This window comes from Lepisma saccharinum, chromosome 23 (assembly GCF_977018435.1).
Source record: "Lepisma saccharinum chromosome 23, izLepSacc3.1, whole genome shotgun sequence".
In the NCBI taxonomy this organism is placed as follows: domain Eukaryota; kingdom Metazoa; phylum Arthropoda; class Insecta; order Zygentoma; family Lepismatidae; genus Lepisma; species Lepisma saccharinum.
Window position 1 is genome coordinate 28,132,716 of NC_139251.1, and position 15,671 is coordinate 28,148,386.

The 15,671-nt window shown below is 36.0% G+C and overlaps 2 protein-coding genes across 5 annotated transcripts in view; one reads left to right on the forward strand and one right to left on the reverse strand.

The window, feature by feature from the left end:
* The window catches only part of LOC146005273 (uncharacterized), a 218,900-nt gene extending 203,672 nt beyond the window's left edge, over window positions 1–15,228 (forward strand). Inside the window, exons 5-7 of the mRNA XM_083144389.1 lie at window positions 4,144–4,287; window positions 7,512–7,636; window positions 12,453–15,228. Coding sequence (XP_083000515.1) covers window positions 4,144–4,287; window positions 7,512–7,636; window positions 12,453–12,544 — 361 coding nt within the window. The 3' untranslated portion in view covers window positions 12,545–15,228. The remainder of the gene's footprint in view (window positions 1–4,143; window positions 4,288–7,511; window positions 7,637–12,452) is intronic.
* LOC146005271 (uncharacterized) overlaps window positions 1–15,671 on the reverse strand; it is a 544,895-nt gene that overhangs the window by 495,920 nt on the left and 33,304 nt on the right. The window lies entirely within an intron of this gene.

Below are 15,671 nucleotides of genomic sequence, written 5' to 3' on the forward strand. Positions count from 1 at the left end.
AACTTTGTACGAGGGTGTTCGGAAAACTACACTTAAACCTGTGTATTACGAGATTCTTCGAAAATAGAGATGGTACGGAGACAAGAAAAATTTCTTGTTTCCTCTCAAATTCAGAGACGAGACTGAAATAAATATCTGCAAAATCAAAGCGAGACGATCTCGTTCGAAACTCGGGTATCATATTTGAAGAAATTGTTCAAAATAAATTTAAATTACTGTGTGTCTTATCCAGACATACCAAACCTATAACTTATAGATTTTTCAAAAAAATAAATCGTATATTTTGTTTCCTGTAATTGCAAAGTTAATCCATTAGTGACAATTGCAAGCCTGTGCTGCCCGGTTTCATCAATTCAGGATAAAATTCCGTATTTCGACGGTTCGCAGCGTCAAAACAAGATGCAAAGGAGAAAAAACGTTATTAAGAAAAGGAACAGAGTGGTGACTCAATGTACATGTTGCTTACATTAAACATTTCGTGGGTCAATAACTTCTGAGTGGAAATCGAAACAAAAATAAGCACAAAGAAGAACGAGAAGGACCTTACCACACAGGAGACGAGATGAGGCTGTGACAGTTGACACATCTCATCGCCATATCATTCCTAGGTGAAATGAAATTAACAAAACAGGGTGCAATTTGTGATTTTATTAGAGGGGGAGACTTTTTTTTTTGCCTATGTATTAGGTATACTTAGAATTCGACAGTAATTGCTTAACATCTAATTTTGATATGCAACACAACACAAACACGCCAAGACAATCACATTAGTCAGTTGAACTCGCGAGATTAATGAGATTCACTACAGGTTATATGATTTGCCAGTTGGCTTGTTAAGGGCACTGTGATGCTTAGACTTGATCCAATTTATTGCATTTGTTTTCTGGATGAAAGGAATGCAACGGGTGTCTAAGGAAATGAAAAGTAAGTTTAAACCTTCTAAATGATTTCCCTAATCAGTTAAGGTTAGGTTTATGGCATTGAAACAATTTTGGATTAGATTCACAAGGACTTTGAGTGTGATGGGGATGTTTTATTGATTGATTTGGTTTATTTTACTTCGCATTTCTTCCACTTTTGGCTAATCGCGAAGATGAGAGTGAGTGATGATGATATGATGGATTCGAACCCGGGACCTCTGGCGTCATAGCGCGCTATGCTAACCACTCCGCCACAGGGGCTGGCGAGATGGGAATGTGTTTTGGATTTTCTTTGTACATGCGAAATCTTTAACTGTGACACGCACATGCTCTTGCTTACATAAAAGTTCACCTTTTCACATAAACTAGGAATTTACATGTCATCCTAAAACATACGCATGTATCTGCATTTAATACCACTACATACAAAAACAAACTTTGGCCGGCTGTTCATATTGTCCACCGAAAATTGAAAAGAAAAAAACTTTCGAGAGTATAGTTTTCCTTGCTTGCTCGGTTTTGTATATGTACTGAATGATATTACTATCAGTGCTTGAAGAGCGTCATTAGGTACAGCTCATTGACACAGAAAAACGGGAACTTTTAAAAACCCCACCAGACACCAGAGAAATCAGATAAAAAAACATATATTGACAGAAATTGAACTGTCACAACTTGCCATTTAAGATACAATAATCCACAGTATCACTTTTTGAATATTACGTCCTTGAGATGGAGTCCTTTGCTAGCTCTGCCATCTTGCAATCTGCCATTGAGCTCTCTCATTGACCGCTGCAACATGTCAGGTGGGATGGCAGTTTCGTCACAAGGGGTCATCGGACCTTAGTTTTTCGAAAATGAATAGCAGAGCACAGTGACTGTCAATTCGGAGCGGTATGTTGAGATGCTGACAACTTTTGCTGCACCTGCATTTAACAGGTTCCCACAACTTCACGAAGCCTGGTTTCAGCAGAATGGTGCGACTGCAAGGCAGTCCATGACAACTGTGCCAGAGTTGTTTAATAATCGTGTTATCTCGATTTGGTGACATTCCCTGGCCACCAAGATCCCCGGATCAATGAGTGGCCTCAATGGCAGATTGCAAGAATGCAGAGCTAGCAAAGGATTCAATCTCAAGGACGTAATATTCAAAAAGTGATACTGTGAATTACTGTATCTTAAATGGCAAGTTGTAACAGTTCAATTTCTGTCAATATATGTTCTTTTATCTGATTTCTCTAGTGTCTGGTGGGTTTTCAAAAGTTCCCGTTTTTCTGTCACCCTGTATTACAAATAAATGTTTTGTCAAACGATATTCCAAACTTAGACCTCATACTAGTTGAACAGGACCCTTTTCAACTCAGTATTTTTTTTAATACAACGCCCTCTAGATCTCTGAGAAAATACCGGCTTCTAAAAGGCATTCATTCACTGGATGTGATGCACATCCGCCATAAATTGCTTAAAAATAGTTTTATATGTATCTATGGGACTTTAAAATTAAAATAAACTGAACTGGAGTGGAACTATATAAGTATGATATGTGCAATAGTATGATTTATATGTCCAGTGGGTGGGAGGTGATTATTCCTGGTTGGAATAGCTCAATATAGAGGAGGGGCAATCCTACTCACCCTCTTTAATCTCACCGTGCATTGAAATGAATAGATGCATCTTTGTTCCCTAGTCTACACCAGTGGTTCAACAGGGATGGCCAGATCAGAATCCTGAAATACTCGAGTAATAATGGAACCGGTCACCCTGTCCTGGGAATCAGTTTCAGGAACCCATTTCTGGGATCCGGATCCGTTTACCTGGTTGTGGGTACCGGGTATTTTAGAAACCATGTAAGCCGGATCCGAAAACTGTTGGCCATTCCCATGGGCATCCTGAAGGGGGGGGGCGTGGACCCCCACCCCACTGGAAACCAAAAATTATATATTTCACACATATAATTTCATTTCAGCCACAATAATATGTGTTAATTATTGCACGAACATGATAAATTCAAATTTAAGCAATGTTTTTTTGAGGGAACAACACTATTATTGGTGAAAATGTGCCTTGTTTGCACCCCCTGGAAAAAATTCTGCGGACATCCATGGCGATTCCCAGTTCTAACTTTTGTGAGACCGAGGTCCAGTAAATTTCTTTAAGTTGATGCTCCATTCCAACTATTTTACTAGTAAATGCCTTTCTACTTTTTAACTGTAATATGCACAATTGAAATTATATATAATAAATGAATTATGGTAAAATCATAAGAGCAAATAGTTCAGTTATGCCTAGGGTTGTTTAAATTGTAGTTTCCTCAGCCAACATCGTTAAATTAATTTGGTAAGTACAGATATTCATTAGGATGTTGTAATTTGAATGTCGAAAAAATTCAAATTAATAATAGTCATCAATTTCCCAATTAGTATTGTACTAAAAAATCTGGTAACTATAATTTGATTTTAATGGTTGGTTGGAGAAAAAAAATTAGTGAGAAAATATTTATACAAATTGTAACTCAGAAATTCTGTCAACTGAACAGGGAAAGTGGCAGGCAATCATCTTGACAAACTATTTCAAGCATAAGAAGCAGAACCAGCTATAAACATTTTAGTAAGATATAATTCTAGAATTCACACACATGACCTTCTTTACTGACATTTCAGCATGCAAATACTTAGAAAATATCTGTTCTCAAAAGATTACATTGGTTTTAACTAGGGCTGAGCCGATACCACTTTGAACCGATGCCGATACTCTTACCAATTCCCACCAATACCGATACTTGGAAATTGCAATAATTAAAATTTGTTCAAAATATTGATAAATATTTGTGTAAATATTTTCTCCAATTATATGCATCAATTTACCAAGAAATTTGCCTTAGAATATTCAAGAATTACAACAGAATATTAAAAATAAATGTTTTGTAATAACAAAAAATACATTTTTCATGCAAAATTTGTGCCAAATAAAAAAATCTTTGAATTTTGCATAATTCCCAGGATAATTACTCAGCGAAAATGTCACACCGTATATTTGCGGACCCCATGAAAGACCAAAATGCCTGTAAAGTATCAGCTGGTATCCGTGGATGAATTCCAGCCGATGCTTTTCGATACCGATACATCGGCATCGGTTCAGCTCTAGTTTTAACCATGGCGTCGCTGATTGCTGTTGTTTGAGAAATTGGATGCAGAGGGCTAAGAACTAATCTTTTTACTTTCAGATTTGCACAATACTCGCACTTCAAGATTTATTCTGAAGCAGAGTACTATAAACTGGAAATCGATGGATATGAAGGAAATGCCGGAGATTCGTTAAATGATCCATGGTATGGTAGCAACCACAGTCCATTCTCCACATACAACAGGTGAGTTAAACTCAAATTTATTATATTTGTAATTTTTTTGTGTATTACACTGGTCAACAAAATTAAACTTTGAAATTTCTCTTTTGCATGAAAGAAGGTGTTCCTTTTAGTTTTAAGCTGCTGAAGACGAATCTGAACTTGGTTTCTGTCCTGCACCCTCAGATTTAGAAATAATACCAGTTATAGTATCAACCCTTAGACCCCCGGCCAAAATTTGAAGGAAATCGCAGAGCTTCATGTTGGCGGCCTTTGTGCCCCTCTACTAATTATTCCAGAATCACAAATGATACCTCGTTGGAAAGCTTATGGAACACAGATTCCAACCAGGTACATTTAGGCCCCATCACGACCAATTTGTAGAAGAACAAGAAGAAGGAAATAAGAAAATTTGGGAAAAAGTTAATTTTTTGAGAAACACTTACAGTTGCGTTACGCAAACATAAACTCAGTAAGACACACCCTATACATTAAGTTGGCTAACTGAAGTTGTCGTGTAGGATGAATTTCAATGAATAAACATATGTAAATATACATATTGCAATATACAGGGTGAGTCAAAAGTCCCTGACCACCCCTTATAAAATGAAAGAGAGTGTAGCTTGCAGCAATTGGTCATGGTAGTAATATGTTAGGCCTAGGGGGAAACTTTTTGGTGCATGTCATCACAACGTCCGCCATCTTGGATCAAATCTTGGATCAAACATCATTTCTTTAAATGCGAAGGGGGCATGTGGCTTTTTTTTGGGGGGGTTAGAATTTCACCAGGAATTCAGTGGTGAAGACAGATTTATGAAAACTTTAATGATAAGGAAGTTATGGGCATATGAAAGTGATAATTACATATCATTTGCATGTGCTGAACCATGCCATTGACCAAGGCCGAACGAATCCACATCATCAAGCTGTGAAGGGGGGGGGGGGCAGAAGTGCCCGTGCTCTAGCTTGTGATTTGAATGAACCGAACCCAGTGTCGCACATTACAGTGTCCCTTGCTGACCAAATTTGAAGAGAGCGGTACAGTCCAGGACAGGCCATAACTGTAAGTGTTTCTCGTTCGAATCTGTGTTCCATAAGCTTTCCAACTAGGTATCATTTGTGATTCTGGGATAATTAGTAGAGGGGCACAAAGGCCGCCAACATAAAGTTCTGCGATTTCCTTCAAATTTTGGCTGGGGTCTAAAGGTTGATACTATAACTGGCATTTCTACATCTGAGGATGCAGGACAAAAACCAAGTTCAGATTAGTCTTCAGCATCTAAAAAACTAAAAGGAACACTTTCTTTCATGCAAAAAAAATTTCAGTCAACCAGTGTTATCATTTCTCATGAATTGTTTTCTTCTTTCACTTTCTTATGGTAAGCCAAAACCTGCTACCTTTAATTATCATCATTATTATTGGAATCTCTTAATTTACAATTTCTGTATCTCAAGAAGGGGTAGAAAAATAAGCATACTTGTACAGAAAATGCTTTCATCGGTTATTATTTCTTGAGTTATTGCTTGCAAGGTTTCTAAATATAGGATTAGACATATATTATAGATCCACCAACTTATTTGAAACCCTGGCCAGAAACAAGTGGCGCTAGTGTCGAATGTTTAGGAGGGGAGCTCGGGAACTCTGGGGCCAGGGAAGGGAGGGCAGAAACACGTGTTTTCCCCCTGTGTTGCCAAATCTAGAAGTGGGCGTGTGCCGTGAAAGGTTTGCAAGTAAACAAATATGCAGGCCGAATATTAAGTTTCGTTTCTAGACGTGGTAATTCAAATAATATAGCATAAGAGAGAGGAGGGAGGGGGACACTAAAGTTAAAAACGCCTGCTGTCTCGCAGAAGGATATCAACAATTCAAACACATAAGATTAATATTCTAAATTATGTAAACTATAAAAAAAAAATATGTAAAAAGAAAAAAGCATGAATCCAAGTTTCATCAATGTAAACAACAGGCCTCCCTTCGTTGCGGAATCTGTGGATCGCACGAAGATATCTTGCTCTCCAAACCACAATGTTGCTTCGTTCAACCAGAGCTAAGCGAGAGTTTCTACATTTTTTAAATTTAAAGCCGATTTGTTTCATAATTTTCCGTAATGTTTCTCGCCCCCCCCCCCCCTGATAATTAATTTCTTCCTGAGCAATAGCTAAAAGTTTCAGTATTGTAGGAACTTCTCTTTTCACTACGTACATTTCATGGACAATTTCTGGTCAGGGGTTTGTAAATCTTTTTTCTCTCTTTTCAGTTTTTTAAGCAATGACTCCAACCGTCCCGTTAGATATTTTGATTTGATTTGATTTAGTTTATTTTACTTCACGTTTTGTGCCTCTTGGCTAATTTGCGAAGATGGGGATGAGTGATGAAATGATGAAATTGATGAAAGGACATTCACAAACAACCAAGCCCGATCGGGATTCGAACCCGGGACCCTTGGCGTCGTAGCGCCCGTTACATATACTGCTCTCTTTAGAGGTTGATCGCGAGGATAATTCCACCCTTCTCGATGATTCGTAGTAGCAAATTTCGCTCACTGCTGTGTACAACTTTCGACACTTTACACTTAGCCTACTCAAAAACACGTCTACGCACATCAACAACAGTCCTCGAATTCTTGAAGAGAGTAAAATTAGCAACACTGTGTCAGCGGAAGTGGGAAGGTCCTTGCCTGACCAGCACCAGAGCAAACACCGGGGGTGAAAGAAGGGGGTGGGGGAGGCCGGTTAGTTCGCATATTTTCCGAGGTTTCAGAAAGCTTGGTGGATCTATACCCTGGTTTCAGAAAATTGTAACTATAGTGGTGGCTGCTAAAAACTCTTAGAGATAAGAACTAATTGTAGAAATATTGGAAGTGGTGCTTTATCTGGCCATTGCTGTGCTCAGACTAATTAACAATAAACTATGATTATTATTATTATTATTGTTGTTGTTGATGATGAAGGATATGATGCTAATGCAGTTATGAAACATTGCATCCCTGAGATTATAAAACTCCAATCTGCAAGAAATATCTAGAGAAAGCTTAAAAAATAGCAAGAGCACATCTAATATATATTTTTTTAAAATTAAAACAAATTTAAAAAATCTCAGACAAAAGAAAATGAAAAATAATTTTAAAAATGATGATGTAGCAACAAATAGAATACCATACCATTCAAATATATATCTTCTTCCAACAATAAATCTTATCATCAATATTCCTAATAGTGTAAACTAACAGCAATATTTTCCTCTTTAGGGACAATGATAGGTCAAGTCTAAATTGTGCGTCCATGTTGAAAGGTGGCTGGTGGTGGAAATCTTGTGGCAGAGGACTTAACGGTCTCTACCTAAACGATCCACAAGATCTTACAGCAAGGCAAGGTAAGTGAACAAATTTCCTGGTCTTCAAACAATACACAGTTGACAATTTAACGCTTGGCTTATAATAATGTTAATACTTTTTAGTGTAGTCTCATGCACCTATTGAATCAATGATATTTCACCCAAAAAGATCAAGACAATTTTTTCAAGTATAAGGTAATATAAATCCTAGACAGTAGCATAGGCCAGACAGAAAGAAAAAAATATTGGTTACACATGTTGAATTAAATGTCAAGCCACCTATAAATATAGTTTGATTTAAAAAAATTACTGACTCACATGCAGCAGTAACTCATGATAAAAATATTAAGCAATTCTGCAAACAATAATAACATAAATTATGAGCAAGGTGGTTGGTTATTTGACAGGAAGATGATAGGGAAATCCCCCCTGGATATTGCATCTCCATTTTTTTCAGACTTGGGGGATATTATATATGATTCAAAAGAAGTTACTGAAATTTTTCAACTATCAAAATGGTTTTTGCATGTATTTTGTATTCTGGCTACAAAGTTCACATCAGAAGTAAGTGGTCTTGCAATTCAAGGCTGCAAATGCCATTTTAATAAAATGGAAATTTAATTTAAAATTTTGTACAAACACAAATACCTTATCTTTTGTTAAAGAACTCCGAGCCGTAAACTAACCGAGGTCACAATCACACATTATTTATCAAAGTGCAAACAAACGAAAATAATACACATCGAAAGTAGAAATGGTAGCTTTCCTGGCGATGTAATTCAAACAAGCGTTATTTGGATACCAGCTAGGTTAAATCGGCAAATAGCTAACACTGATTTAACCTGTCTGATAACCTGAGAATACTTATTAAAAAAATAATGCACATGTACTTCACACAACCAGGGCTGGACAGGCCCACTGGGCCACACCGCAAATCCTGGTGGACCCTCACAGTGTCCTTATGAAAATACACATTTGGCACCTTTTTTTCACACTGCTCACAATTGGTGCCCTGTTGAGAAAAACTGCCACCGCCCTCTTGGCAGTCCCAGTTCGGCCCTGCGCACACCTACATCAACATGGTCCCAAAAATGATACAAGGAATCCTCTCTCTAAGAGATGAAACAGTGCCTTTCATTGTCCTCTTAGCAGTTTGTGTAAGAGAGAGTTTATATGAATAAAGTTCAGACGAGAAGGTTGGTGGTTACAAGTGTCATAAACGTGACAGCCTTTGGAATCAGCAATGCAAATGGCAACATGGTTCTCCGATTTGCAGGCCCTGCAGATCTAATGGACCCTTATGAAGTGAATAACCTAAATCGCAGAATAAACATTTTTATGTAAGGGATAGGAGTCAAGTGGTTCGCACATTAGGAGGGCTAAAACGATGCTGGGAAGCTTGATTCATGCTAGAACATCTAATAAGTACCTAGACATATTTACCAATACATAATTTTGTTTCTTCTGCTATGCAATGTAGTTACTAAATTTCCACGCGAAATATTTCCTCAAATAATTTCATACTTCTGCAGTTCTTATTGTGCAGTACTCAAATTTAGCATACCTAGCTAAAATATATAATAAAATCATGTCCGAAATTCCAAAAGATGACACTGCAAAAGGTATCAAAAGCTTGGACATGATTCTGTCCTGTATGTGATTATACTGCATGAATATTTTGTGCCAGGCAAACACAATATTAGTTGTTTAAGTTTAAGAATTTTATTTTTGTCGATTATTTTGCTATCAGACAAGTGTTTTGGGATTCTGATCTCTCGAACAATACATTTTGATGGTACTGGCCAATATTCGTAATAAATTCAAGTTGATTCTTTCTTCTGAAAATATTATAATTATTATATCGCATCAATACATTGATATCAATATTTAATTATCTTTATTCAGGTTTTCCATGGATATTGTCAAACATATTCCTTGAATTTCCCAGGCATATTTATTTTCAGATCATTTTGTAGTGTTTCAATTAACTTTAACTCTTTTTTTCTTGAATGTACACATTGCTTGTATTGCAGAATTATTTCTCTTTTAATCTACGGTTGTTACAGGCACAAAAAACAGTTTTTCGTTCTGTGGTTTCAGGAGAACACATGCTCCCTTCATCAGACATTTATTTGTAGTTTGATTAAAGATAGTTATAACTAGGGAACGGATTTCTAGGGTCTATACTTATTCTATAGGACCTAAAAATGCCTAAATGAACTATAAATTCCTAAATGATCTATAAATTCCTATAAATGCCTCAAAGCTCTATTTTGACTTGAAAAATGCCTATTAAACCATTTGCTTAACTTTTAAAATATATTTTATTAAGAAAGACACCACAAAGGTTTGAGACCCTTCGACCTTGAGACGTTGAACGAATTCAAGTGGCAAAAGAAGCAACTCAACAGCAAAGGGGTATCAACATCTGTGCAAATTTCCGCCATCTTCCAGCCTGCATTACGAAAATGGAATAATGTGGAGTGGATGAGGCATTCTCTGTTGTTGAACACTTGTCACTTTACTTACCAGGCAATTTAAGGGATCGTAGTTGTAGCATACCAAACAAAAATGCAGGCTGTTTTGAGATGGAATTCTAGCTACAAAATCGTTCAGTTGTTAAAACAGGGCCGGCATTATTCCCAGTCTCGAACAGTGTAAGAGCATGGGAAGATTCTAAGAATACCTTCATCTGATTGGCTGTTTCATGTACCTGCTATGACAAGCAGGTAAAGCAACCCTGCAAGTGACCAATGACGTTGCCTATTTCCCCCATTGACAAAACAGTCTAGGTGAAAGGGTAGGGTTTGCACCAGGAACTACCACTGCCCTAGTATAGAGGAGGCTGTTGTTCATCATGGAAAGGAGACCACTGCGAACCTGCCTGCAGTTTGAGGTTGAGTTCTACGAGCACATTTTATGCACATATAGACTAATTGGGACTTGCCCTGGTGTTTAAAGTGGGATCCGAACCAGATGTGCCTCCAATGGACATCAAACCTACAACCAGGGTTGTTAAAGGACCAAGAACCCATGGGTTCTATTGGGTTCTATTGGGTTCCGCTGCAGGACTGGAACATTTTTTCTCGCACAATTTAAATTCGATAGAAGTTGTGTATTGTTTCAGTGAAAGAAGGTTCCTGGACCGTACTTAAATTCAGCCAGATAAAATATTCCTGGCCCATATTTAAATACTTAAACATAAAATGGCCTTGAACCTAGAACCCATTTAAACTTGATGATTTTCTCTCATGTCGAACCCCCAGCCGTTATAGGAGATTTCCGAGACTGGGTTACGCTACTCACTCGTAGTTCCCCATTTTCCTCATGATGGTAGGTTGCCACTAGTCTATACACAGACCGAGAACCCAGAGACTGAACCCAGGTGGACTCGAACCCATACCGTCCAAGCTCAAGCACAGTGCCTTAGACTGCACAGCCACGGAGGAGGACACAAAAAGGTTCCTGGACCGAATTGTAATACCTTATAGATAAAAAGGTTCTTTACGGTCCGGAACCCATTTACCCTTGCGTTTTTTTCCTCCTGGACCGGAATTGAATTTATTTAAAATTCCTGGACCTTTAACAATCCAGCCTACAACCTCTTCGTTGCAAGGCGACGATGTTACCACCACACCTCGGGAAGAACCGAACACCTGCCTTGGGAATCAGGAGCGGTTGCATTTATGAAGTTTGCACCAATAACTTCCTGTGGCGTAGAGAGAAGGTTGGTTCTCCATGGATATCTCTAGCTTGTAACGATCACATTGAAAGTTAATGGGATTTTTAAAACCCAGAAGTGTCCATGACTGTACAAGTGCCCACTCACAGATGACTGGAAGAACTTCACCACGGAGAACATTGGAAAGCATATGGTGGTGCAGTACTTCAAAATATGATCAAGTTTTTACATTAGGCAAATTGCATATTTTTTATAATGAAAGAATAGGATTCACTGAACTAAAAATAGTAACTTTTGTATACAAACTGCATCCAAAACCAGTCATTTCATAACAATATTATTAATTCATAATTATGTCTATTAATTTATTACAAGCACGTAAAAGTCCTACTACATCCCTCTTTTTTAGCTCCTAAAAATCCATTCCCTTCTTATAAACTGTGTTTTTATGCTTGTAACAACTGTAGACTACAAGAGAATTAACTTTAACTCTATTTACAGTAGAATTTTCGAGTAGATGTCTGAACACATTGGTTAGAATTGCAAGAGATGTCAGTTTATTTAAAATTCTTAGAACAAGGTACAGTTTCAAAAGCTGTTGAGCTCTAGGTTATGTATATCTACCCATAGTGCAATTCTAAGTGGATTATTAAGCTAGATAGGGTTTATTAAAATATTGTTTAGACTTCCATGTGCTTCTTATGGAGAATGAAAATCTCACTCTCAAAGTTAAAGTTTTGCAATTTTTCTGAACAGCTAGTTCTTCTACAACGTTTCTCCTTTCTACTCACATCTTATATGCAGTTCTATTATGTAGTGTGTTTCTAGAAAAATTAATTTAAAAAAAAACACAATACTTCCTTCATGTAAAATGTCTGACACCAGGACACATACTGGGTGGTAAGAAAGTACCCTTAGTCAGAGCTCTCTGTGGACCGTTTGAAGCAACAGATTGCCATGAGACTTAGCACAAATTATATGCAAACCATGAGGAAGTGAATACGGATTAAAAAAATTGTTCAAATTTTCGCCACCAGGTAGAAAAGTTATCCCAGAGAAGGAAAACTGTTTACATATGCAAATCAAAGTTTACAAGACAAGATGGGCAACTGCAAAGAGTTGCAACTTTCTCACATGTGAAGGATAAAATTAATAGTTGTGATTCTCTTTCAGGTATCGTATGGTTCAGATGGAGAGGATGGGATTACACACTGAAGAAGGCCAGTATGATGATCAAACCAAGAAGCACTTTCAATAACCCGTAAATTAAGTGCCTTCGAAACGTTTTTAAAAAGAATTAAACATCAAGGCTGCTTCGAAGCAGAAAACACAAGTATTATTTTTGCCATTATCAAAAGAAGAAATGAAAAATAGGACTACTTTCTTGATAATGGAAAATACTGAAAGATTAGGGAAGATGGCTCTCTCAGTACAAAAGGAAGTCTGTCATCATGATGGAAAACAAAATCATGATTCACAATATATTTTTTTTTTAGAAAAAGAGGAAATTATTCTGTATTTATCAAATTGGTGCATCACTGAACCATCTAAAAGAAACCCCAAGATAGCACCATCTTGCTACCTCTGATGACGACAGTGGTGCTCAACCTGAATTTCAGGAAGTTTCAGTTAGCTTCAATGAAGTCAAACAGTGCATGACAACAACAGAATTTGTTTGCATTTGACATAAAAGACATGTAGTTAAAAGTAGAAATAATGATTGTTGTCTTCCTTCATAGATATAATACGATGAAGTAACATGTGCTCTTGGAAATCTAATATTGTAATTTGCACTTGTAATGTTATTCTAGTAACATTATACAAAAAACTGTAATCTAAAAACACGCCGTAGAACAAAAATTCACAACTAGATATTGCAGTCTATGGTAATTGGTTACCATCTTTTTTTAGTGTGAAAAATCCTCTTTTTTATATATATGGTAATGCACTACTTCTGTCAAAATGAAATCATTGTGCACAATTAAATTTGAGACTCATCTTTTATACAAAACTTGCATAGTCGTCGTTTCAGTAAATCTTCAATCATAGTAATTTTTTAATTAAATATGCTCAACTTATATAAATTCTTGAACATTTTCCATATAAAAACTGCAAAAATTCAGCACAATAAATTGAATGCTGAAACTAAGGAAGATTAATATTTACACAATAAATCACAAACCTCTCGTGCCAAATTTTATTCAGACAAAACGAACTACCCATATTAAAAAATCCTTGTGAAGTGTACTAATCTCCCCTTAGAAATGTTATTCAGTATTTCAATGAAATATAAAGATGCAATTCCAAATATTTAAATATTTAAAACGAAATAAGTGTGCATGTCCTGCCATTAAAAAAATAATATGTTGTCAAAAACAATGTGTGTATAAAAGTACAGCCATAAAATCATTCATGTGTGGGTGGATGTGTGTGTGAGCAAATGTGTGACTGTCCAAGTGTGCGTGTATTTGCATTGTAGATTATTCAACATCCTATCATATACATAAAATTATTAGCAAGTTCTTTACTGGTGTTCCTAAAATAATAATTTTCATGCGAACATGCATCATCCGAGCACAAGAGACAAAGAATAAAATACTTCATGTATATAAAATATAATTATCAATAGTTGCTAGTGAATTCCCAAGATCTCTTCAAATGATGTTGGACGATTTCCAGTATGTTACTCTTTCCAATTTTCTATACTCACAGTAAGTAAATAACTTAATATATTATATGCCATTTTGAAAATAGCCCATGATATCAAATGTTATCAATTAGAATTATAGCTACCACAGGTTTTCTATCGATTTTGGTACACCTGAATTTCATAGTAAACTTTGAAGACAAAACATTTAAACCAACATTTAAAAATGTTTCACTTTGCTTCCTTAATATAACAATAATCTGCCAATTTAGTAGAGCGCAATTATTATCAACAGTGTAGACAGGATATTCAGCATATCCACGTTCTTTACACAACTTCATAATTCATAACAAGTTTAAAAGTTAATTTTAAAACAAAAGAATGATTAAGCAGACCTCAAAATACGATGCAATTAATACACAATTTCTTGCCAAACTCCTATGTCTGCTTCAGTGACAGATACCACGGTAGTTCAATAATAAATATCCATATGAACTAAAGGAACTAACATTGGAGAATGCAGCAAAAAAATAATATGTATTCCTTCGAAATGCCTTATGCATTATAATGAAGTGAAATTGTTTACTTAAGTAAATATACTTCACCAACATGTACTTATTTTAAACATCCAGATAATTTATGATAAGACTTTCATAAAGGATTATACAAAATGAACCTTTGGACAATTATGAATTGTTCGGTAAAGTATAAAAACCACGGGAATTTTCACAAAAATGTCTTTGCTATACTGAGTGCATGTAAAACAAATCTCGAAAATAATATTAGATATGTGGACACCATAATATTCACACATTTATTTCCAAACTTTATAAGTTCATTAATGTTATCCCCAGAGCCCAAAACTTTACTTTAAAAAACATGATAATAACCCGAATTATATAAATTGTATCCTGAGCAAATGAACTATATCCCCATATTTCATTAGTGTTTAATTTTACAAAAGACAATGATTTCATTCAGAAGTAGTGCATAGTTCTCCCTTCTGTCTCTCCCTCCCTCTCTGTGCAAAATTAACATATCTTACAAAGGGAAATTTATTTCACATTTCTTATTTTGGGAGTTTGGGATTGTGGTATTGTAGAAAATACATTGTTTGCCAGTTGAATGCAAGTGCAGTATGTCAAAGATGATGAACTACAATAATGACCTGATCTAAATACTCAAAAGTTGTTTATAGGAAATTCTGAAAATGGTGAATGTCTTCCTGTAGTTTTGGGGCTATTCCTTCGATTTTTTCAGAGAACTTATGGTTGTTGTACATATTGTCAAAGTTGTATAAAGTCATTTTTTAAAAAAAATCATCGTGTTTTATTTTTTTAAAAAAATATTACAAACCTCTATTTACTGTGCGTGAACATTCATGCAACATTATTTGAAATTATTAAACAAAGCGTAAGTCACTACTTACAAGTCCAACATTCTGGACCAGTTTCCAGTTCTTCACATTAAAAGATACGAATGAAATACAAAGTGGCTAAAAGGATAAAAGTCTATTAAAAAATACTGCACATGCATTGCATAAAAGACTGATGTACAGTAAAGCGGGGCCAGATCTTTTACACAATAAATTAGTGACTTATACTTTGTTTAATTTTGCAAGCTGTGGTTATGCCAACTTTTTAAGAAATTATTCAAAATTAGTGTTGGGGTCTCATGACCTACATTTTAGTACACACAAAACTTGGATTTGGTTCTGTTGTGTGGAATACTAATATACTGCAAAT